The sequence below is a fragment of the Dunckerocampus dactyliophorus genome, chromosome 9 (assembly GCF_027744805.1).
Source record: "Dunckerocampus dactyliophorus isolate RoL2022-P2 chromosome 9, RoL_Ddac_1.1, whole genome shotgun sequence".
Taxonomy (NCBI): Eukaryota; Metazoa; Chordata; class Actinopteri; order Syngnathiformes; family Syngnathidae; genus Dunckerocampus; species Dunckerocampus dactyliophorus.
In genome coordinates, this window is record NC_072827.1 from 23,111,419 (window position 1) to 23,137,187 (window position 25,769).

Consider the following 25,769-nt stretch of genomic DNA (forward strand, 5'->3'; position numbering starts at 1 on the left):
TGAACGACTCGTTCATGACTCGCTCATCTCTACCCCTCACCTCCCAGAAACCCAGCAGCAGCAGCAGGACACGACCTGCGGTGCCTCATCTCTCACGGAGGAGATCCCGAAAGAAACCCCCCTCCCGCCTCTACACACACAGCCATGGCAGACAACGCCGGCTTGGAAAACCACCGCATCAAGAGCTTTAAGAACAAGGGGCGAGATGTCGAGGTGAGCCGACGACTCCTCGATACGCTGTGGGTCATTTTGTCCGTTGAACAGTAGCTCTCTTCGGGCCTCGTTTGAGGAGGAGGATGAGAAGGAGGAGCAGCCCGGCCACAAGTACAAGCTAGCGAACTAAGATAGCATCAACATCGCTCATTTGCCTACCATCTGCACTTTTTTAGTCATTTAACCCAAATCGAATTATCGTTATTTAGAACACTTTGCTTTTGTTTGTCTGGATTTTTGATGGAATTAAGTGAAACCTGAAGCTAGCTGTCAGTGGCGGCTAACCCTGCTCGATTAGCCGGATGGACACCGGTAGCTAGCGAGCAGGGTGTGCCCGGCCCTTAGTAATTATTCTTCCATTCGCTATTTTTGCACCCGTATTGCTCTAAATCGCGCATTTCCTACATTATAGTGACGTAGTGCACACATTTGGTTTAGTTTTCAGGTTGGGTTGGGGAAAATCCGCCTTAATCCAAAATGCTAGCCAGGTGAGCTCGCAAAGCGAGGGACAGGCTTAAGCATCTCGTGTTGTGACGCTATTGTTACATGTATTTCCTCTATGTTACACTCGCAAGATGTAAATAAGAATGGTTCCGATCCATAACTTGCTAGCAAAGGTGTGGACTCGAGTCACGCGGCTAATTGTGATGACTTTGGACTCGCTATCAAAGACTTGCAACTCTACTTGGATTTTGACAGCAATGACTTGTCGCGTACTTTAGTCTAATGACTTGAAATTACTTGAGATATTCAGTGAATGTGTAGAGTAAAATGTGTCCCCATTCAAAGTATCCAACTAATGTGATCGTTATGTCATTTCCAGCAAGGCAACATGTTTTCCCTTTCAAACTGCCGCATTGAATGCATCCAATCAGGTTTAACCCTAGAACACTAACGTTACAATTAGTAACACCATCACTGACGTTGGCTATATTTACCTGATATAATATCCCGGATAAAATACAGTTTTTATCAATTTATGTAAAAGTACAAATCTGTATGCCAAATTGCAGTACTCTTGTTTAATTTCCCAATGTACAATATCAAATAAAAAAAATAAAATAAAAAAAAAAAGGTACCAGGAACCCTTTAACTCATTGACTGCCAGCCATGTTCAGAGCAGAGAGCTCCATACTGCCAGAGTTTTTGGGCATTTTTGCTGAACTTTCAAGACCCACAGAATATTGAGTTTTAGGACTACATAAACATTGAAACTATCTAAGGAACCTTTAGACTCTCTTCTTTCATCAGAAAAAAGTTTCTTTCTAGCCTTTTTGGGTCATTTGATTTTGGCGGTAGAACATAGGGTACTTTCAACAAAAACACCTGATTTTGAGCAAAAAACAGAGAAAACGAGCTGTTTCTGCAGAGAAGCAAATTCGGTGGGGCCTGCTGGATGTAGGGATGAATCCCTGCTGCTGACCGATCCAGACGGCAGCCACTCGTCAGAAGAATCAGGCCATGTGGCGCGTCCGGTGTCGCGCCACATGACTCAGCAACGCTAACCACTAGCCTGTTGCTTCGGCTGCCATTGTCAACTGCATTTGTGTCTACGTCACCTGCATCACCCACGTCACTTCTATCTTATTGCGATCGCGTCGCTACTAAAGGCAGATTCACCGCCAGACAAGCTCTGTGACAGTGTTAGCTGCCTGTATGTTTTGTCTCCGCTCGATTTCTGCATGTGTTTCGCCATTTTCCTCTCTCAACCCACAATCCGTCTGTTGAGAACTGTTGAGAAATGTTGCCCCCTACTTGGACAGAAATACATTGCCTGCAAGTCAGAAATTCACACACAAGATGAATAAGACTTTGATCTGTAGCTCCCGTGAAAAAAAGCAAAAGACGTCAATAGACGTCTTTGGCAGTGAAAGAGTTAAAAAGGAAGCGAAATTATTGAAAAATCAGGTAATCTCTCACGAGAAATTTCCAAACAAAAAAAGTAATGGAGTTGGGAACTTGTTCTTCGGTCCACCCATTCCTGGGACATGTGAGCTTTGTCTGGTGAAGGCACAGTCTTCCTACATCACTGACAACTGTGGGAGAGAGACAAAAAATGCCTTTTTTTGACTGGGGGAAAAATGACCACATTTTTTTTACTATATGAATTTCCTTGGAAATTACCATGGTGATGTTTATTCATAGCCATTATACTAATTAAGGATTACATGCAAATTCTGGGCCAAGTCTAACATAACCATTATGCCTTACATGCAGTCGGTACAGGCAGGGTAGTAATGGCGAGGACACACTGGTCGACAGCAGACATGACACCTGTGTCGTGTCTGCCTGTCCGAGCCTGTGGGGCAGTCAACACACCTCACTAAGGGACCTCTGCTTTCTGCTGCCATTGCTCCAACCTCACCGCAAGAGTTCCAGGTGTAGGGATGTTGCACACGTTGCAGATGATGCATATACTGCCTCCTATTCATTTGTGTGTCACCTTTCTTCATGGCATTCTCCTTGTGTATGATCCATGAGTTTATCACACCAGCATTCATCATGCCATATAGCACACACAGTGGCCAACTCTTGCTTTTCCTTCCACAGCCGGATTGACCACCTCCCTTTGTTTGGTTGTAAAATTCGATTACTTCAGGCTTGTGAATGGGTCCGACACTTGGTTGAGTGTGCATGGATGACAAAAGTAGGACAAGCTTCTTTTTTGAAGCTGTGTCATGGAGGAAGGACACCAAAGTTAGTTCTTTGGTGCAAAGAGCACCTGATTTAAACACACTAACGCTAAGATCGGGGAAATTCCACCTGTAAAATATGTTATGTCTATCACTAACGTCGAGTGAAAATCACCCAAACGCATGTCTCTTGAAAAACACCATAGAAACATGATTTTATGTTAAGTGTCTGACAAACAGTGACACTATTTTAAACTCAGATTTCAGAAAATGCAACATCTCATGTCTCTTAAGTACAGTAGATCAAATCTATTAAGTAGAAGCATAACAAAAATAGTGACATGATCACCGGAGAGAGACAGAGTGACCTGGATGAGCGTGACCTGGGGGCGGCATGGCTCAGGTGGTAGTGTGGTCGTCTCCCAGCCTGAAGGCTGCGGGTTAGATCCTCCGTCCTCCCGTGATCATGTCAATGTATCCTTGGGCCAGATACTGAACCCCCAGTTGCTCCTGATGCTTCGTCATCAGTAGGTAAATGTGCTAACTGTGTCAAAGCGCTATACAAGTGAAATACCATCAACCATCAGGTTCGAGCAGCATGAGGACTTGTTTGGCAAACATTTGCGCTGAAACTTGCCAAGATGAGGACATTTCTGGACAGAGGGCAGTGTATTATCTGGATTACACAAACATGTTTTTGAGTATCCCCCCCAAAAAAAGTATTTTCCTGATCTGTTAGTAATCCTGAAATCCTCATGTGGTACAATGCTATGTGATGGTGTGTGTATAACCCCTTTTGCACAGTCAACCTGCACAGTTCATTGTCCACTGAGTAGTTGTTTTGAATGTGTTGGGAGCCAGTGTGACAAGCACATGGCCACTTTGACAGATGGAGTTTGCCAATTGCATTCTTGATGCTATTTCAGGCATCTTGGATGTCTTGACTGAGCTGCCGCTGCTGCTGGCTTCTCCTTTAGAGGACTGTGTCTGCATGGTTGTTTGCTTAAACAGATGATTCACGCTACAGCTGGGTCATTTGGGTTACTTTTATTTACATCATAGTTCGGACATTGCTCCTTCACTCTCATCGCGGTTTTTCAAAAAATTAATATATGATCGCTGTTTTGTGGTTGAATTATTATTATTATTAGTTAAAAAAAAAAAAAAACATATCTAAGAAAATTATACTTATTCATTTTTGAGTTTAAAATGGCTAAAACAAACATACAGGTACAAGGCAGAAGCAGCATTCTAATTGTTTTTTGTGCATTGACCAGTAAGTGTCAGTAATTGTTTGGTGAGAGAGGCACTAGACTCGTCACTAAGGTTCCCTGGGGAACACATTTACTGTGACATTGCTCGAGCAGGAGTTTTATTTACGTTTTAAATGGATTATTTACTCTTATTTTTTCTACTATATTGGGTAATACGAGCGTAAAGCCATTTAAAGCTGCCATTACAATACATTGATGTATTGTAATGGTGGAAGTACGCTGTCCAAAGAAAAGGAACTGCTCACGTGTGAGTCTGTTATCTTATTTATGTCAATTATGTCTTATTTTCTCCGATTCTTTTTACAATATTGGGTAAAGCAAATGTTTAGGTGACTACTTGAGTGTTATTTGATGTCTTGAGGGCTCTAATAATGTAAAAACACGTATTTTGAAGATCGTAAACAGATGTTCCATGCCATAACTACAAAAATATTCCATTTATTAATATTGAATCCTACTTTGCGGAAATCCTTGTATCGCAGTCGGGTCCGGAACCAGTTACTCGCGATCGACAAAGGCAGACTGTATAATGTTTATCTACCACTATTTTTTCCCATAGGAAATAGAATTGATTGGCAAGTCTTACCGCTTTAAGTCTGCATACTTGTTTTAAGTCTCCATACTTCCTCTTTATTTTCTTTTTTTTTGTGGGTGCTCTGGAATAAGTGTTGCAAAAAAGCCAAAGAAAATCCAGAACACACTAGAGTTAAGCCTTTAAATCTGGCTGAACATGACAGTGGTTTACACTCCAAACATTTGGTCTTCAGATACATTATATTCCAGAATTCTGACCCCAGGGACGTCTGACTTTGTGGTTCCACCGCACCAAATTTTTATTTATTTATTTATTTATTAAATCACTTCAACTACACTGATAAAATTATTGTGAGCAACTCAACTGAATGTAATATTGTGCATGGTCCAATATGTGTTGCAGTTAAGGTCATGTCCTGAGCCTCTCAAATATGTTGATAGGCTTAATTGCCTTTTATTGCCTTTTGTTAAGAGTGTTTGCCGCCTCTCCTGCCTCCCACTGTGAGCTTTTAAAGTGAACGTGACAGCGCTTTTCGCCAACCATCCACAAGTTTGCAGTCAGCCAGAGCTCACGGGCACTACAAAGTCCACCTGTAGCATGTTGACCAGCTTTTTCGTCATCATAACATGGCTAGGAATGACCAAAAGAAGCACATGCTAATGCAATGCATTTTCTGCATTTTCAGATTTTTAAAACGAAATAAAACTAAACGAAACTTCAATCTGCTGGCAGGCAATTCTCCAATAGGCCTATATAAAATTCTCAAAATAATACGGATAAATCTTACAGAAAAAATGTAGGATATGGGGTTGCACTTAAATACATTTTGTGCATTACAGATGCTAAAACCAATCCAGTGAAGGTCAGTTTACTATATTAAAAGCTATATCTGATTTGTGTTATAGGTGACAAATTAAAAAATTAAATTAAAATTTAAAAAAAACAAGCTGTGAGCCGAAAATGGCCACAGGTCGCACTTTGGATATTCCATCTTCTTTTTAGGACGGTGCATGTGCAAGAGTAGCAGTTTGAACGGTGTGAATAATTATTTAATTTTAGTGAATGAACGTTCCTTATTGACTGAAGTCAATAAGGAAAAGTGTCAGGTTGTAGCCCTGTTTTCCATCTCTACTGAAAATATCGGCACACTGCTGTCATGTAATTCATGTATCTACTGTAGTTATCCATTTACAAAGTGTTGAAAAAGACTTTCACAATGGAAGAGGGCCGCCAGGGCCTGGATTCTTCTTGGCACTATCACTAGCCCTGACTCCCGCGACCCAAAGGCTGTTGCCGTCCACCTAGATCTCCAATTCTGTGCTGAATGTTTTACATATTCGTCTACTTTTAGGGCTTGTTGAGGTGCATCACAACTCTGAATGTACACTTCTTGGCCCTCACTAGTAATGTGTACCATGTGGGAAATGGGTACCACATTGTGCAACTCTTACATGCAGGCGACGGCATCTCTGCAGGGAGATGGACACTGTGTTAATCATAGGAGTATTAATCATAGTATACTACCCAGCTAACAAGTAAGCCTCCAATTGATTTCTTAATTATTTCTAAAGTGAAGAAAGGGTTTGAAAATGAGTGGGGAAGAAAGACAAAGTAAAAAGCCAAAAATGTACCACTTCCACATGGAATTGGAGAAGTTTTTTTTCCCCACTATGTCATGTCGGACTCTACATCAATGGCAATGTAAATTATGGTAATGGCTCATCAATGTAACATTACTGACACACTAATGACCATAATACTACATATGAGTTGTCTTTGAATATTTTTTGATGAACAGGTCATAGTCACCACGAGACAGCGATCATTTAGTGAAATACATTTTTGAAAAACCTTGGAGTGAGGGATGACTGTATCTTTACATATTTAATGTTTATTATTTTGGCTGTAGTTTGCAGTGGTGTATAACTGCACTGCATTACACAGAGAGGTATTGCAGAGGTCCTCAACAATTAATCAAGTGGCATTGTTATTTGTTGCTGCTCGGCGGTGGCAGTTGAGAGATGCCTCCACCCCAGCCACCCGAGTTATGACGGTGGTGACCACATTACGCAAGAGGCTATTTGGGAAGGCAACATGACCCCGTTTAAACAGTCACAAGATCGCAGACCATCTCAAACTGAAAATGCCAGCAGATGCACAAATGCAGCAGTTGCTAGAACTTTCTCGCCCCACTTATGTGTTATACACAGCTCTCTGGTGTTTTCAGGGACCAGTTGCAGAAAATGTACATTTTAAATGTGTAAATGTTGACCACGCAAATTTATGTTCACTATAGGGATAGGGAAACATGTTTTACCCCAACTGAAATCCCGGCCATGAAGTTTTGTTGAAATTACAGCATTACTACTAAAATAATGTGTCAGGATTTTATTGTGTGTTTTATTGTTTGATCGTAAAGTCAGTCTGGAAGGTGTGTTTACTTGAGATAATTTACCATTAACTGTTTTTAAATTTTTTTTTTTTTTGCAGACTATGCGAAGGCATCGAAATGAGGTGACGGTCGAGTTGAGAAAGGTAAGAGTACATGCACACGGTCTAGGATTGATGCATTTCTTTCTAGATGATAGTAGAAATCAGAACATAGATTGGATCCTCTACTGTCAGCATCATGAAGCCTTCATGAATTGTATAAGCAATTTTAAGTTAACTTCTTAACATTCTTAGCTGTCATGCAAGTCGAGGTGTAACAGTACACTAAAGTCACGGTTTGGTAAGTACCTGGGTTTGTTTTCAGTGCAGTTGACAAAACAACATGCAAAACAAAACTGCTTTGTCATACGCTGGGCTGCATTGTATTTGTTTACGGAGGAGATGTGATGATATTGTGAGGCAGTTATACTCGCTGTCCTGCACTTAATGTGACCGAAAGCAGTGATGTTCATAGGTTTTCAATGTAGTGAGTCCCCGGGTCCCACAGGTGGTGAATTGATGGGTCTCTGTGACATCGCTCCTGCTCCTTGCTAGTTTATTAGCACATTGGCTCATGCTGTTGTTGTGAGTATGTGGGCTCTATCCGTGCGCTGCTGGATAGGTTTCCTGGATTTAACTGCTTGTGTCCGAGTGCTGGTATTAGAGGTTTTACATGCAGGCCGATATAATCAGATACTTGTTTGTTTTGCTGATATTGGACCAATATCCAATATCAGTATTGGCTTGAGACTCCCATTTCGATGAACGATGTTTTTGTTGCAAAAACACAGGCTACTGTCGGCCAAAACAACATAAGCAAACACAACTTTCCTCTCTGCACGGAGCCACCCTCCTCCTGCTGCATACACACACACACACACACACACACACACACACACACACACACACACACACACACACACACACACAGTCAGGACACGTCACGTTCAAAGACATTCGGAAATCATAAAACTCTTTTAATACTCCATAATTGGCAGATTGTTGTTTTAATATTACAAACATAATTACAAACAATATAGAACATATGTAAGCGAAGTTGGTAAATCCTATCAGTGACCCTTTTAATTTAGCTATAATTTTGGTATAAGATCCAACTTGCATCAAAACTTACATTACAGTCTAAGAACAGAGTGGAATTTTGTGGTGCTAATAGATAGGTTGCTGTAAAACATGATGCACACAACTGCTCGAGTCATACATTGTAATGTATCAGTGTGTGTTGACGCTGAAGTATAGACTGATCACATTGCAGCAAATTTATTTGTCCTACTCTGGTCTTATGCAGCTGAGCAGGTTTTTTTCTGCAGCTGAAGTTAACTAACAGAACATCATGCATCAACACATTTTGGTTTAAAAGTGCACAGGGGTGGGGTGGTCTGTTCTAGCAAAAATGTGTCACAGGGTAATTATTGGTCATTAAGCACTTAGATTGCCATTAGTAGCAGGCATATGGAGTTGGCGGCAAAAAGGCAGCAGCCTTAAATCGTCGCCATGGCCGCAGACTGCTGAGGTGGTCTCGAGTCTAGCACATTCTATCTTGCTGGATGGCACCAGGACCAAACAGAGCTGTAAGGCTGATTAGTCATCGCTGACGCACACAAGCATGATGCAGAGGAATGTAGGCCAAGGGAATCTCCTCCTACCGGTAGAATGTGTGTTGGCCTATTTGTTTTGTAAGTTCTTAACAGTGTATGAGTGCATTACAATACTGTGTGTGTGTGTGTGTGGATCAGAATACAGGTTTTAACTAGGATGTCAATTGCACAAGCTTCACCCCAGAAATGAAAGATTTTAAAGAACCATTGCTTTGAGGATGGCCTGAATTCACTGTGGCTTTAAGAATTCATGAATTCCCCTCTACACGCATCCTTTCATGACTGTCTGTCCCGTTGCCAGAATAAACGAGACGAACATCTACTGAAGAAGAGAAACGTCCCACAGGAGGAGAGTCTGGAGGACTCTGATGTCGATTCAGACTTCAAAGGGGTAAGTGAGGCCTGAAGATGAGTCGTGACATTACCTCAGAGATTATGTGTGTCAACCACATAGCTCAAAAGGTAGTCTATGGATCGGGATTATACCGTATCTCATGTACACCCCTCACATTTGAACAACCATTTTTATGACGGTATAGCCTCTCAAGGGACCAATACTGTAGAAATGAAACTTGGATATACTTTAGAGTAGTCCAAATACAGCTTGTATAGCGGTATAAATTATGTTTATTGTGTAAAATGAAGTCCTAATGTAAAAAATACATGATATCAAATGTTTACTATTCAAATGGATTTATTTAATCCTCAATGAACAGCTACAAAAATATATTATAATGTTATGTTTCTCACAAAAGAATTGGCCCTAGGAGCACCACAGCATGTTTAACCTTGACCTTCCCTCTGCTCAGTGTGGACACAGAGATGCCGCCACACATTTTGACCAATGAAATTCGCCTTTAACAGAAAAAACTAATTGGCTCCCAACTACGCGAACCAGCTCCTCTCGTTCGTTTCAAAGAGACGATTCGTTCGTGACCGATACATCACCAGTCAGCACCGCTGCCAGTATGGAACTGAGTTTTGGTTCTCATCCATACTGTTGAGAGATACTGTATATGGAGGTAACCAATGGATTGGCCTTTTGTTCCTTTAATGTTCCACCTTTTTTTCCTCTGTGCAGCAAAACGTTACACTAGATGCCATCTTACAGGTAGAGACCTCCGATTTTAGTCACAATGTCCTCCCAAGACCCTTCTGCTGTTTGCTGATGCTCCCAATCTTCTTTTCACTTTCAGAACGCAACCAGCGAGAATGCGGTCATCCAGCTCAGTGCTGTGCAGGCAGCCAGGTGAGAGAATCACAGACATTTGTGCACACACATGTTCAGATGCCAGTTGATTTTAACATGATTTTAATTATTTTTTCCTTCTGTCAGAAAACTGCTCTCCAGTGACAGAAACCCCCCCATTGACGACTTGATAAAATCTGGCATCCTGCCCATTTTAGTCAATTGCCTGGAAAGAGACGACAAGTGAGTCTGCCTCCTCCAAAGAAAAACCTTTAAACTAAGTAAACATGAAAATGTATTGAGTGTGCAGGAAACGGACAGTTAGCTCGTCCGGCCAAATATAACAGCATTCCTGCCTTTCGGGAGGTCCACAATTCCCAGGACCTTGTGTTCACCGAGATTGAGGCCAAAAGAATTTGAAAGACGGAGGAGTGAAAAGGATTTGACTCTAGCTGCTCGCAACCGGACTAGTGTCATGTTAACATGGGACACACGTTTATATTTTAGGCTTTGCTGTTAGTTTTGACAATGCAGTGTTTCTTGTTTGCATATCACATCACTCGTTTGGCCCTCTAGTTTGCTTTTGTCCACCACCAACTTCCCTCACCCAATGTCTCCTAACTGGCTTTGTTGATGTCCCTGCAGCCCCTCTCTTCAGTTCGAGGCAGCTTGGGCTCTGACCAACATTGCCTCTGGGACGTCGGCACAGACTCAAGCTGTGGTTAAATCCAGTAAGTTGACCCCACACCCCCACAGTGTTCCCCAGCTATTTGTGTTTGCATGCTGACGACCTAGAAATCATATATTTGTTTTTACCACTATTTATGAGGGAGTTTCATATGGAATACATTATGGAATACATTTTTGTGTTGTTTATGGTGATAACTTTTATTAACTATTTATGCATGGTTTTCTTGCAAATTAAGATGGGTTTCGGTTAGTATGCGCTGTAGTTCTGTGGCCTTTGCTCGATGGATGCAATGCACTAATAGGTCGTCCGCTTGTATAAATAAAGACGTTTTTCTTTCTTGTTTTTTTTTACCCATTAAAAAATAACAGGTGGTGCCACTAAAAAGCTGATTACCTTTACTATAACCCTGTTTACACGAGGCGGTACAGTTTGGTTTGGTACACTACACCTTAAAAAGTTTTTAGACTGTGGTCTTAACAGCCATGCAGCAAGTGCAAACCTTAGAGCAGTATTTCATAAACATCAACAGAGCCCTCACATTTCTGCAAATATTTGATGATATCTTTTCATGGGACAACCACTTCCTTGCTAAGAAGCCAAAGAAAATGGACTGGCTAAGAATCTCTCTAGACCTAAACCCTATTGATCATCTGTGGGGCATCCTCAATTGGTGTCTTCATACACCAGCTCCGTGATAAGCTTTTGTCAGACTACCCCAGGGCAGCTGTGGCAACATGAATAATGGGTTCACTTCACTGTGAAGTGCTTTGGGTACCTTGTAAAAAGGTAAATATATATATTATATGTAAAATAAATTCAACGTTATTATTACTTTACATTGTATTTCAGCGTTGTCCCATGAAAATATATAATGCAATATTTGCAGAAATGTGAGGGTATAGTCATTTGTGCTTTCACACCGCTTACCACAAAATAAGGGAAATGCCGAGACTCTTTAAAAGTGCAAATAAATGCCTAATCTCAAATACACACCACCGTTAATAAATGGTACATTCTGCAGTTGAGCAAATAAACTCCTCTAGAGCACTATTTGAGGAAATGCTTATTAATGGCATCCAAATGATTCTGTTGGTGCAGTTGTCCAAATGTTGGTTGTCATTGATTGCTTGTTGGTTTTTGGCTCCCGAATGTGATCTGTTTAACAATGATGTTTGTGTGTCCAGATGCAGTGCCGTTGTTCTTGCGACTGCTACGCTCTCCCCACCAGAACGTATGTGAACAGGCTGTCTGGGCGTTGGGAAACATTATAGGTCAGTAGACCATGTGTGATAATGTGTACATTTTTGAGAAAAAAAGTGATGCTTGCGAATGAGACCTTTAGTGATGGTGGTATGACTGTTTTTACATATAGTGATTTTGTGAGTGATAGAATGACTCATTTGATTCTATAGAGGAAGTTGAACAAAACTGCACACACATGCCTTCACTTTCCAGGTGATGGCCCACAGTGCAGGGATTACGTCATCTCCCTGGGTGTGGTCAAGCCGCTGCTGTCCTTCATCAACCCTTCCATCCCCATCACCTTCCTACGCAACGTCACGTGGGTCATCGTTAACCTCTGCCGCAATAAGGACCCACCCCCGCCCATGGAGACGGTGCAAGAGGTAAGACTTTTATTCTGCCTGTGTCAGACAGAGTGAGTCACACAGAGATCGTCTGCAGCTCTGCCACCCACTGGGGAGGTTCTAACTTCATTGATCTTTGCAGAATTTGAAGTCTTGACAGCTATTCTTTTTTTGTGTTGTTTCCCCACTCTGCCATGTTTTTTTGGCTTCATTTGATTAAACTGCTCCCCCTCTTCATTGAGCTTACTCCTAACCTAATTTTTTTTTCTCTCTCTCTGCTCCGTCACACAGATTTTGCCTGCCCTCCGTGTGCTAATACATCACACAGATATAAATGTAAGTATAACAGTAATGACTGATTTGATGGTCGTCGGACCTGCTTGTTGAAGTTTTATTTCTTCTGTGTTTAGATTCTCGTTGACACAGTGTGGGCTTTATCCTACCTGACGGACGGCGGCAACGAGCAGATCCAGATGGTCATTGACTCTGATGTTGTCCCACATCTTGTGCCTCTCCTTAGCCACCAGGAGGTGAAAGTGCAGGTGAGACTTACTACTAAGTAGTGTGGCCTAATTCATCAGGATCATTACATTTATTGCCTTCGGTGTATTTCAATCTGCAGACAGCAGCTTTGCGGGCGGTGGGAAACATTGTAACTGGCACCGACGAGCAAACACAAGTTGTTCTGAACTGCGAGGTCCTCAGATACTTCCCCAACTTGCTCACACACCCAAAAGAAAAGATCAATAAGGTAACCATGAGTACAGTCGACTCCCCATTTTGTTCACATTTCAAAACAATGATTTCTTTTAAGAAATAACAGAAGGCCTAGAAGCACCAAATTTTATTCACTATATTTTGGCAATCCAATTACAATACCTGTTCTTTATGGATTAATAAACAGCACCACAACAAACCATGGATACATTTGGAACAGAGTCAGTGCCAGAACACACCCATTACATATCTCCCTTTTTACCCCAATCAATCAAAAAGTTCAATTATTTCATATTACATGACAAATATAAGCAAATGAAATATTGTGTCAGCATGCGCAAGATATGGTGGGAATGAAATATCAGTAATCAACATGAAGAAAGGATAAGGATTAAATAAGCTCTGGTTGTTTCTACTCCTTTTTGGACATGTTGAGTTGTGTAAATGTAATCATGTAATGTTCCTCAATTGAAGTTGTTTCAGCGTGTCCTAAACAAATACACCATACCAGACCATGGTAATACAACAATGCATTTTAAGCATGCTCTTTTTCAGCAGCAAAATAAGTTCTGTCACATGGCACAGGTGGGATAGGATAGGATAGGATCGCTTAGTCTGATTGCTGTGGAATTATCCGATTCTGCTCACAACTTCTATGGGGCATTTTGCAGACCTACCAACAGTTGGCACACATTTTGACCCTTAATGTTACAATTTCTTCAAGGTTGGCAGGTCCAATTTTAGTTATAATATATAGGCATTGCTCTTTTTTGGTCTTTTAGAATTCCCAAAACAATACTATTTAGTCTGTCTTGCTTTCCTAAAGGCACACTATTGGCTCTGACATGAATTTCAGACATATCTCAGGTTGCCAGTCGTGCTCGTATCCACACCGGCACGAAGAAATATTTCTGTGCATTTGAGGGCCAGTTGGTATTGAATGTTTTTGTGATTGCTTTTGTTTTTATAGGAAGCAGTCTGGTTCCTGTCCAACATTACAGCTGGGAACCAGCAGCAGGTCCAAGCTGTGATCGACGCCGGGCTCATCCCCATGATCATTCACCAACTGGCCAAGGTCGGTTTCTAATATACAGTATGAGCCAAAGTTTGTATTATTGTACTTATTAGTTGCATCTTGTGGCCTTGTAACCAGCTGTACTTACAGTAATGCTGTGTGGGCCTAGAGGCTGCATTGTAGAAATGAGGTGGCACTTACATGTCATGTAGTCACAGCCTTCCTCTCCACAGGGGGACTTTGGGACTCAGAAGGAGGCAGCATGGGCCATCAGCAACCTCACCATCAGTGGAAGGAAAGACCAGGTGAACTTTTTCAACACAATCCCATTGAAGTAGCTTTATAGTTATTGGCCTTAGCTAGAGAGGGCCATTCCAACAAATCTTAACCTAACAATTGTAAATAGTGAGGGTCGGTTAACAAATGTTATACTGTATATATTTTTGTTATTTATTTAACAAAAAACCCCCTGAATTATTCATATGTAAAAATAAAAAAAATACTTTCAAAGTGTAAAAAAATATTCAACAACAAACAAAAACTAATATTCATACCATACCTAAAAGAAAAACCTGAGGCTCTGAGTTAAAATCCACTCAACTGTCACATAAGAAACTGATTCACATTGAGGAATGTGAGCTAGTCAACATGAGAACACAACACAATGACAGTCCAAGATGCATTAATATACTAATTTTGCCAGTCTGGGGAACCTCATGCTCTTTACCTTCCAACAGTCTCTTATGAGGTTATAATGGTGTTCTATATTTTTTTAGTTTATATCAAATGTTTAAAAAAAAAAGTCAGAATAACTGAAAGACAGAAAAACAGAGGCTCTGAGCGAAACCTTTTCACACTAAAATACAACTGAAGTACCTACAGCAAAGCATCTTGATTTTTTGGGGGGGTGTGTAATTTTAGTGTTTGTTTTTTTTTAACAATGTATGAATGCTGTTACAGGCCCTTAAGAAGAATTGCATTGTGGGAATGTAGCGTTGTAGTTCTCTGCTTTAGCACTGCGGCTGTGTGTCTCTATTTGCTCTCTTCTGTCTGCACCGCCCATTGCCTTATGCGTCCTGATTGGCTGTAGACCATTGTCAATCAATCTTCTTCGTGCCGTCTCTTGTTGTGGTCATGGTTAGCAAACTAGTGTAGCTAACTATGTGAGCTGCTTGCTAACCACCAATAATGTAAACAATAGAAACAGAAAAAGCTAACCGCGTGTGACTCTGAACGCTGCATGGTTGCATGTTTTCTCCCCAATAAAACACGCAATGTCGACGAAAAGTTCTGCACCCAAAATACAGACAAAAAGTTGGACTTCTGGACATGCTGAAGGAAGGCAGAAGTTACACGGCTGTAGGGCGCCATTACGAATACTGTAAATCAATCTTTGGTTCATGGAGGACGAGGAGTAAAATATGACGACAGGAGCAATATTTTTAACAATGATACAGAAATGCTACAGCCGAACGGCGCTAAGAAGAAGAGGCACGATCAGAGGAGTGAAATACGCGTGAGTAGGCCTGTCACAATAATGGATAAATCGATTTATCGAACGCTAGCTGCATTGCAAAATAAATGTAACCTTTCAATACGGTTGAAAAGCCAACATTTGGGGAAATGTTAGACAGACAGTAGGAATTGCCTGGGAGAACGTACATGCACATGCTACAAACCGCAATATAAGTGAGTGACATAATACATGTTGAAGAACATATCAGCAACATTGTATTTTAATCCACTTGGCTGTGGTCCAGCTTGTAATGTTGTGTGTGTGTGTAAGAAGCGGTAATGTCTTTAGTGTCCCTCCTGAGCTGCCATAGCTTGTGTAGTGAAGTTGCGAAGTGTTGTGTTCAAGCAAATTATGACGTAAAAAGATAGCTATCATCTAAAGTCATGCATGTCGTGCAGTCTGTCGTATACATTATTTTACATGGCTCAAATATGGACCCCCCCCCCCCCCCCAACAATAGTTTAACAATACACTTCATAAGTGCATGTGTAGATTTTATTGAAGTGTTTATTTTCTTAACAGAGACGGTCTATATAGTGTAGCGTCGCTGGGAGCACTTGGTCTTTCCCCAGGGTGTTTGCTGTAAGTACATGCTTACAGCTCACACAATAGTTGGTTAATATTCTGCATTATACATTAGTATTGTTTGTTTTTATCCACCTATTGCGTTGCTGTGTATAGTTCTTTTGACACCATGAGGAGGATTGGTATGTGAATTGGTGACCTCCCACTATTGTCAACATTAAAGTTGGTCATTTCTGGGCCTCACACAGGTACACTGCACTTGAGTTCCATCTAGTGGCTCAAATGTGACATGACACAATGATCTTTGAATGATAACTTTAATGATAATATGGCTTAAAAAAGGTCAAAATGATCGTAATTTACAGCACAATTATCGAATTATTGACTCGTAACAGGCCTACGCGTGAGTCACTTAATTTTTGTGTCCAACCTAGTAGGTTGATCATTCAAATTCAAACGAAATTTTAACTTTGAGAGTGTTTCAACAAGACAGATATATGTGAGAAAATGTTAATGCCTGTCTGGGAAAAGTGTATAAAGTATATGGTGAGGTGTTTTACAGCCTTAAAACATGTATGATAATTGTTTAAAAAAAAAATAAAGTTGGCTACTTTGTGTATTTCACTTATTGCGGGCTATTTTGGGAACCTATCCCTCTCTATAAAGGAGGGAACACTGTATATGTCAGCGTTTCAGCGCAACATGGGGACAGTTAGTCCACCCGGTGAAAACACGTTAATGAGGATGTATTACTATTAGGGATGCTCCGATCAGGGTTTTATGCTGTCGATTCCAGTGCCAATCATCCATGAGTGAGAGTGGCTGATATCGATCACATGGATTAACTATACATTTTTCCAATTTTATTTTTGATGAGTGCTATTAGCCAGGGCCGCCGTTAAACAATTCCAAGGGCCCCTGGCAAATTGGTAATTATTGGATAGATTGGCTAGATTTTTGCTTGTTTGCCTTTATGTTTGTGCAACGATTTTTTTATTTGACACAAAGCTGAATTTAATTTGATGCATGTTTTGAAGTAATATGAATAAATGGTAAATAAATTGTTCAATAATACATTTTTTTACTTCAAGATAACAAAATTAACAGGATAAAAAATACAAATAAGTATCTCTTATTAAAAAGAAATCTGTCCTTAACTTAAAATAGAATAAATTTGTTGCAGGGGTCTCCAACTTTCATCACTATTAGAGCTGTCAACTATTTGTTTTATTTGTGACTGGCAACATTTAAATTGTACACTACTTTATTTACCAAGCAGATCTCCACTCAAACAGTGTGGACATCGTCTTTACGCTATTTTGTGGTCTTTTGTCATTTTTATAAAGGCATGACGTCTGAATTGAACAGTTAAAATAAATAAAAAAAAAATACTAAGAGTTGAAGCAAATATTCTTTGACCCTTTGTGAGCTACTCAAAATCAGCTGGCGAGCTAGGAGACCCATGTGATAGTATTACCATTATGTGTTTGTTAGTTAAACAACGACACACAAATTGTGTTGTGAGGACAAGACATACTTACTAGAATGATAACAAGAGAATAGGAGTGTTCAGTGACACTTGAAAAAGTTAGCACGTACTCCATGAATGTGATATCCACTTCTCTGTGGGACAAAAATTTGCTCCGAACTAACCACATTCCTTGTTTGTTTTAAAAACAAAATGGCACTCTGGTAAAAAGTCAAATTTGGAGCCCAAAGACAAGCTAGGCAGATAACTCTAGCTAGCTCCCTCCAGTGATAGCTAGGCAAAGCGTGTAAACAAAGATGCAAGTAAAGTCTAACAGCAATAGGTTTAGATTAGATATATTGGTCCCCAGGGGGAAATTCGTCTATTACATTAGAGGCAACATTACAAAAACAACAAAGCACATCACATATGACAACAGTAACAACATACAATCATCATGACAGTAACAACAACAGGAGAACAATAACAGGCAGGACAGACAGATCAGCATGTCCTGCTATTCAGGGAGGCTATGGCTGCAGGGATCAGGCTTTTCCCAAGACGGGCCCTCCAGAAGTTAATCGTTCTGTGTCTTCTCCCTGAAGGTAGTGGGATGAGGTATTGATGCAATGGGTGGGTGATATCCTGTGCTATGTTGTTGGCTATGGGAAAAATTGACCTGTTGTTTACTTCTGTGAGGTTGGATGTGGGGAGACTGATGAATTTAGTTGCTGTTTTTGTGGCACGTGTGACTTTGGCCCAGTTGGTGATGGAAAGGACAGTGTGGCAACGTGGAACCATACAGAAGGTTTATATTGTTTCCTTTGGATTTCCTTTTAGTTGCTTATATTTGTATCAGCAATGACATCCTCATTGTGATATGGCGCAAGCCAATTTGAGACAGGGTACACATCTGTTCCTTTTTCTTCCGTGGGCAACTGGAGGTATTTGTCATGCAGCCCGTGTATTGTATATTCGTGAGACTCTTCTTACAAACTTCTTACAAACTCCTTCACCGGTTTTGTTCCGTCAACGCTATAAAAAACAAAGTGAGTTCACACTTGATTTCACCTATGCTGGAAAATCTTTCTATTTAGCCTCAGTCCGCCATTGTTTTTTTCTTCTTCTGTGGCTTCCGCCCAATTTTCTGCCTCCCTCACAAGGAGCACCTCCACCATGACATGTAAAATGGTGACTCACTGAGGAGGAACGGTCAAAGGCGTTTATCGTGGCTATGTTTTAATAATAATTTTAAGAAACGATACATGGAGAGAGCGTATCCATCGTAGGGTTAAATATCACGATACTTTGATATTTTGATATTTCATCACACCTACCTTTAAATAGTGAAACTTATTTTTTTGCTGTCCACTGAAAAGGCAGGTAATTACAAATGCTTGTATCTGGGGAAAAATATTCTGATCAACTACTCAGGCATGTTCCTTGTTTCTGACTAAAAGTAACTATTTTAAGGAGCACCTGAATGGCTTTAACTTGTTGTGTTTTGTTATGTATGTTGTAATCAACTATGGAAGTGTTTCGTATGTCTCTCTTTGTGTAGGTGGAATACCTGGTGGAACAGAACGTCATCCCTCCCTTCTGTAACCTGATGCTAGTCAAAGATCCTCAGGTGGTGCAGGTGGTCCTGGACGGCCTCAAGAACATCCTCATCATGGTGGGTGACGAAGCCAGCACCATCGCTGAGATCATCGAGGAGTGCGGAGGTGTGTAGTGTTGCTTTTGCTTTGGCTTTTTAAGTGCCACACTTGTCGACTGCTTTCACTGTACACAAGTTTTTTTTTCTCCTGATTTTCTCAGGCTTGGAGAAGATTGAGAGCTTGCAGCAACATGAAAATGAGGACATCTACAAGCTAGCCTTTGAGATTATTGATCAGTACTTTTCAGGAGATGATGTAAGTTTACCACAACTCATCAGAGGCAACGGACATAAGACATTTCCACTTGATATGGTTCGGTTCGCCATGGTATGGTTTGTAACAGTGTGTAGGCAGGATGGTAATTAGTTGCAAATCGTAGAATAACTCAATATAACAATACAGATATAACATCTAAGATTCATCAGTAGCTGTATAATTGAGAAGAAGAAAAATGGACACGGTAGAGCAAGAGATGATTTCCCGATACATTACGATATCAATATGTCGTCAGAATAGCTGTGTAAATAGTTTCGTAAATAGTGTGACATCTGTGTGTAGCCATGGGGGAAAACATTTTAAGCAAATGAGAAGTCCAAACAATAAGAAAAAATCACAACACTTTTCTTTGAGGAAAAGAAATTACAATGGTATGATAATCAAGTCATAACATTACAACCAAGAATGATGACTTAATTCTTCTCATACTATTTTTTTTTCTACTCGAGTCCCTATAATAATAGTACAATGTGTTGTAAACCATGAATAATAGGAGTGTAAAGGTGACTATAGGCGGGTTAGTTCATGTCTACAGGGCTCTGATAATGTTAAACCACATTTAGAAGGTCATAAACAGGTTTTATATGCTCAAACTCAATTCATTCATGAGTTGAACTCAAAGAAGACACCTATTTATTCCTCTCAAATATTGCTCAAAAATCTGTGCTAGTGAGCACTTCTCCTTTGCCAAGATAATCCATCCCACCTCACGTGTGGCATATCAAGATGCTGAACAGCATGATTTATTGCACAGGTGTGCCACAGGCCTCCCACATTAAAAGGCCACTCTGAAATGTGCAGTTTTGCTTTATTGGGGAGTCTAGGGGTTCAGAAAAGCAGTCAGTATCTGATATGACCACCACCATTTCCCTCAGGCAGTGCAACACCACTCCTTCAGCTGGAGTTGATCAGGTTGTTGATTGAGTCCTGTGAAATGTTGGTCCACTCCTCTTCAATGACTGTGCTAAGTTACGCCGATCCAGAACATCCCAAACTTGCTGAATGGGTGACATGTCCCATTGACGTGACTATGCTGGCTATGCAAGAACTGGAATGTTTTCAACATCCAGGAATTGTGTACAGATCCTTGTAACATGGGGCCGTGCATTGTCATACTGCAACATGAGGCGATGGTCTGGGATGAATGGCACAACAGTGGCCCTCAGGATCTCATCACAGTATCTCTGTGCATTAAAAATGCCATCAATAAAATGTGTTTGTTGTCCATAACGTACGTCTGCCCAAACCATAACCCCAGCCCCGCCATGGGCCACTCAGTTTACGTTGACATCAGAAAACCATTCTCCCGCATGACGCCACACACGTCTGACATCTGCCCTGCAGAGTGAAAACCAGGATTAATCCGTGAATAGAACACCTTTCTAATATGCCAGACGCCATCAGATTCGAGCATTTGCCTATCCAAGTCGGTTACGATGACAAACTGCAGTCAGGTAGAGACCCCGATGAGGACTACGGGCATGCAGATGACCTTCCCTGAGACAGTTTCTTTGAGTTTATGCAGAAATTCTTTGGTTATGCAAACCAATTATTACAGCAGCTGCCCCAGTGGCTGGTCTGTGTAGACTTTAATTAATGAGTCCTAGCTCAGTCACAATCATTCATAAGATCCACACAAACTGTCAGTTGTTCCACATAAAAAAGCCGTCTTCTTTTGAGCTTGCTATTTCCTGGTCAAACATGTAACTTTAAGAGCATTTGCACCAAAACATTACCGCAAAGTAGGCTGGAACAGGACGTGCTCCCAGCGACGCTACAATAAAAAAAAAAACATACGCTAGCATGCATGCGGCAGTGGGAGCAAAACTGAGATCGGTTGTACTTAATTGAAATATTTTAGAATGTACTCACATTATTTTTGATCCTCATTCACAAATCCATCAAAGTCCTGATCTTCTGTATTCGACACAAAAAAAGCCGTTTCCTTTTCCGTTCGCTACTAGTCTGTTAACTTGTCAGTGTTATTCAGCTCCGAAGCAAAGAAGGAAACTTCTCCTGTTGCTTCTGCCAACTTTATTTATTGAACGCGGCCACCAGGCAGCAGCTCAGAACACACACACATCTCTCAGCACCGTTTCTCCTTCCTGCTTGCCCACAAGGCAAAGGTTAAACAAGCCCCACTACATAGCTGTCCAGGCAATGCCTGTAACAAGTGACACCGTTTATTTCCTGGTGTGAGACAATGTGTGTCAATACGGTAATGCCGCTTGTTGTGGAGAAGGAGAGACTCACGTCGCCGATGCACTTTAATCGCTTTATTAACAGCAGAGAACACTGCAGGACTTTACATCCACGCCAACATAAACATACTTCCCAACTCTCTCGAAACTCACAGCTAGCACTGAACCGAAGCTCTCCTGCTCGGGACGCCCACCGTCACTTCCCGTCACTTCCTGATGAACTAAAGCTGTAATGACACTCTGCCGTATAAAAAGTAAAATATTAAAAACAAGCATAAGACATTACTAGCATAGCTTTTTTCTGTGGGTCGTGGATATATTCTATCAGTTATTATTAAGCCTCTAGCTTCCTTTTTAGTAAGTAAAAACCTTGGCTATGATTGCACTACATTGTCATGTAGACCTACAAAGTACACTTGGAAGAATAAGAGGTGAATAAATGTATTGCAACTGATGTGAAACTGATGAGGGGTAGGATTAAATAAGCTTTGCTTCTTCCTACTCCTTTTTGGACATGCAAAATTGTGAATTGTACTATATGATGTGCTACTGTTTGACTCATATGCATGTTCAGGATGAATTAAAATCATGAACCATGAACCATGATAATAACAAGCCTAGTAGTGCTGTACAACTTTTATCCGCAGTCCGCAGTGCCCTCTACTGGTCAACATTATTATTATTATTATTATTATTATTATCCCTTTTTTTTCCCTCTACAACATTCAAACTGGACGCCAACCTGTCTATAGTGGCCACCTGTCTATAGCGGACACTTTTGCAGACTCCCTCTAGTGGCCGCTATAGACAAGTTTGACTGTGTGTGTGTGTGTGTGTGTGTATAAGAACAAGATTTGTTCTTATAAAATTCTGGCTTATCTTGTAAAACTACTTTATTCTCGCTGTAAAATAATTAACAAAAAGTTCTTCTGTTATTTATTCTTTATTACTTAATTTATTACTAAGCTTTGTGCAAACTGTTAACTTTACTTTTACAAATTCAATGTTTTTTCTAATAAGAAAGTGCTAAATTGGTCCATGTTAAATAGGAAGTGAACAAAGAAAGCGTAGGCTTAAATAAGATCTGCTCAAGCCCTGTTGAAATGTAAATGGGATGTACTTCAATGTAACTTTCTGTTTGACATCACCTAAACCATAACCAAAAAAAGGTTTCTTCTATATTGAATATTTTTGCATGGCTATAGATTCTAATATGTTCTTATGTGTTGTCATTGTGCATCTCCTCCTTTTAGATCGATGAAGATTCCAGCTTGATCCCTGAGAGCACTCAAGGAGGAACCTTCAACTTTGACCCTGCTTCCAACATGCAAACAAAGGAGTTTAATTTCTAAAAAAGAGGGAAAAAAAGCCAGGATGTTTGCTTCAACCAGCTGCACGGGTACTCTGTAAATCCCCTTTTCTTCCTCTTCCCAGCACACACTGACATTCATCCAGCTCTGCTCCCAACCTGGATGCATCCCTTCAACATGGATCCTCACAGTCACACTGAGGGATTATTTCAGTACCCTTGCACTGAGGGCTGCTGCGTTTTTGTTTTTTAAAAATCACCATCTGGCAACTTGCACCACAACAAAGTTTGTCTTCTTTTCTCTGTCATATCACACAATGGCAACAGTCTTCACAAGCACACTTTAAACACACATTCTGACAATTCACCAAGCCATCATGTCACTAATGGGGGAGAATTACTGCTGTTTTTCTTTTTGTTTTTGTGCTTTTCCCACCACACCCACTCTTAGCATCTTCCTGGCCCCCTCCTCACTCCACAGCTAAGCCATGATTAACCCCCTCCCTTCCCACTCCACTAAGGGTGAAACAGCTCCACATGGCAGTCTTTTTTTTTTTTTTTTTTTTTTTAATTTTTTAAAATGAAACTTCTTCATGATGTCGCTTTTTTTCCACTTTTAATTGACTTAGCCCTTCCCTCCCCCTAAAAAATGCAAGTTAATGTCATTATTCTATGTAAAAAAGTGAACTGATAAGAGGTTGTTTGACAAGTGCAGAGACTTCCTGTCACATGTCTACTGTAGGACACTTTGTTCATGACTCCCCTCCAATGTGAAACTCGCTGGCATTTTTTGGGGAGGACGGCAGCAGTGCAGTTTTTTAACTGACCTGAATCTGATCATTTAGACGTTTTTGGTTATGTGTTTTGAAACATTATTTTCTTAAAAATTTTACTTCACAATGTGGTCAGTTGTGGTTGGAGCTTCCGCAACATTTTTGTTTGGACCTTTTCTCCCTCTCTTCAGTCTTACTCCAACATCTGGAAACGTACAAAGGAGTCTTAGGGCCACGCTGACAAGACAAAAATGTTACAATTACAACAAAAAGGTGTAACGTTATGATAATAATGTGGTAATGTAACAAGGAACTGTTATAGCTGAAATTATTTTTTTTTATGTCACATTACGAGGAAAAGAAAGTTGGAAATGTATGCGGGAAAAGTCAGGTTTTTGCAAGAAATGAGTCGTTCTGTTTTGAAAGTAGAACGTCATAATGTTACGCGATAAAAGTTCTAACATTGCCTTAACCAAATCATGATATGATTGAAAACTAGTCACTATTTTAAAAAAAATGTCAAAAATTGTAACAGTGAGAAGTTGAGTAACAGGAGTAAAAAAAAATGCAATTTTCTTGTGAAAAAGTTGCAGTTTTATTAGAATAAAGTCAGAATGTTCAGAAAAAGATTTATAGTTCAACATGACTAAAGTATTTTTTTTAGGTTAAAATAGCTTTTTTTTTCTTAAGCTAAGACTTTATCTCGTTAAATGTTTTATTTGTAATACGGCTTTTTTCTATTAAACTAAAAGACTTTATTCTTGTTTCTACATCCTGTCTTACACCAATGTTTAAAGGAGTCTTAGGGCCACACTGACCAGACAAAAATGTGTAACGTTGTGAGAATAGCATTGTAATATTACGGGCAAAAACATTGTAATATTTTAAACATGCGAGGAATAAAAAAAAAAAAGCCGAAAAGGTTTAGAGCACCAAGTCTCATTGTTACTAAAGTAAAGTTTTAATATCACAAGAATTAATTGGAGATTCTAAATTGTCCTTTGGTGTGAATGATGTGCCCTGTGATTGGCTTGCGACCAGTCCAGGGTGTACCCTGCTTTCACCCGAAGTTAGCCTTCGACGCCATCATACCCCCGCAACCATGGTGAGGATAATCGGCGTAGAAAATGGATGAATGGATGGAAAAACAAAGTCATATCACGGCATGAAGTTATAACGTTATGAGAACAAATCATGAGATTATGAGAAACAAGTCCAAATTTTATGTTATTAGAACAAAGTCACAATATCGCGAGTACAAATTTGCAATATTAAAGAGCTGAAGTTGCATTTTTTTTTGTGAAAAGGCAATGTTACCAGAATGGTTGGCGTATTCATAGAAAGACTTGTAACTGAACAGGAAGATTTTTTGCGTACATTTATGACTTTATTCTTGTCATACTAGTGTTTTATTTCCACACACCACACACCCTTATTTCCACGCACCCTAGAAATAGGGTTTCATTATTCTTCAAATGCTTTTTATATATAGATAGATAGATTTGTTATTTGTAGGTGACGATTCAATTTAATAAAACACATACGTGAGTTTAAAAAGCTACCCTGCAATATTGCAGTTTGGTCTCATATTACGACTTCTTGTAAAATTAAAACTCTTATTCTTATAATTTTTAGTTTTTTTCTCTCATATCGCACTTTTAGTGTCATGCCTTTTTTTCCTCAACTTACTGTGTTTTTTTTTCTTTTCAGTGTGGTCCTAATAGTCCTTTAAAAGCGTTAATTATCACAATGTTAAAAAAACAAAAACATTTAGGGGGATGGCCCTCGCGTGGCACTACTTCACGCCTGTGGACAAAGCTCACGTGTCATCACTCGATTTGAACACTTTGTGTACAAAAATGTGATGTGTAAATCTCCACGCATATATACATATATGAATATATAAAGTATATTGATATGACGCCTGTACAAAGCTGCTGCAGCTGGCACTCGGTGGACGACGACGACGATGATGGTGATGATAATGACCTCGCTGTCAATGATGGCTGGCGAGGCTCGTTTTTTTTATTTTTATTTTGGACTTGCATATGTATTGTGATGACATGCTGATTTATCATTGGAACAGAACAATTTTTCCTTCGTAGTGATGTCGGGCTGATACCAGCTGATATTGAGATATTTTA

General features: G+C 40.2%; 1 protein-coding gene across 1 annotated transcript; it reads left to right on the forward strand.

The window, feature by feature from the left end:
- The first annotated feature begins 46 nt into the window (after window positions 1–46).
- On the forward strand, window positions 47–25,108 carry LOC129187567 (importin subunit alpha-4). The gene is made up of 17 exons (XM_054787034.1): window positions 47–213; window positions 7,146–7,190; window positions 9,003–9,092; window positions 9,783–9,812; window positions 9,898–9,950; window positions 10,038–10,133; window positions 10,536–10,621; window positions 11,766–11,852; window positions 12,037–12,206; window positions 12,459–12,503; window positions 12,578–12,709; window positions 12,790–12,918; window positions 13,855–13,959; window positions 14,133–14,204; window positions 18,970–19,132; window positions 19,227–19,321; window positions 22,797–25,108. Exons 1-17 carry the CDS (start codon window positions 145–147, stop codon window positions 22,893–22,895), a joined length of 1,566 nt encoding a protein of 521 aa, XP_054643009.1. The 5' UTR covers window positions 47–144; the 3' UTR covers window positions 22,896–25,108.
- Window positions 25,109–25,769: the final 661 nt, after the last annotated feature.

Excerpts from the sequence above, each read along its gene's own strand:
- LOC129187567 (XM_054787034.1), top strand. The coding sequence starts at position 145 with ATGGCAGACAACGCCGGCTTGGAAAACCACCGCATCAAGAGCTTTAAG. Across the intron at positions 13,960-14,132 it reads TCATTCACCAACTGGCCAAG|GGGGACTTTGGGACTCAGAA; the intron begins GTCGGTTTCTAA and ends TCCTCTCCACAG. Across the intron at positions 19,322-22,796 it reads AGTACTTTTCAGGAGATGAT|ATCGATGAAGATTCCAGCTT; the intron begins GTAAGTTTACCA and ends TCCTCCTTTTAG.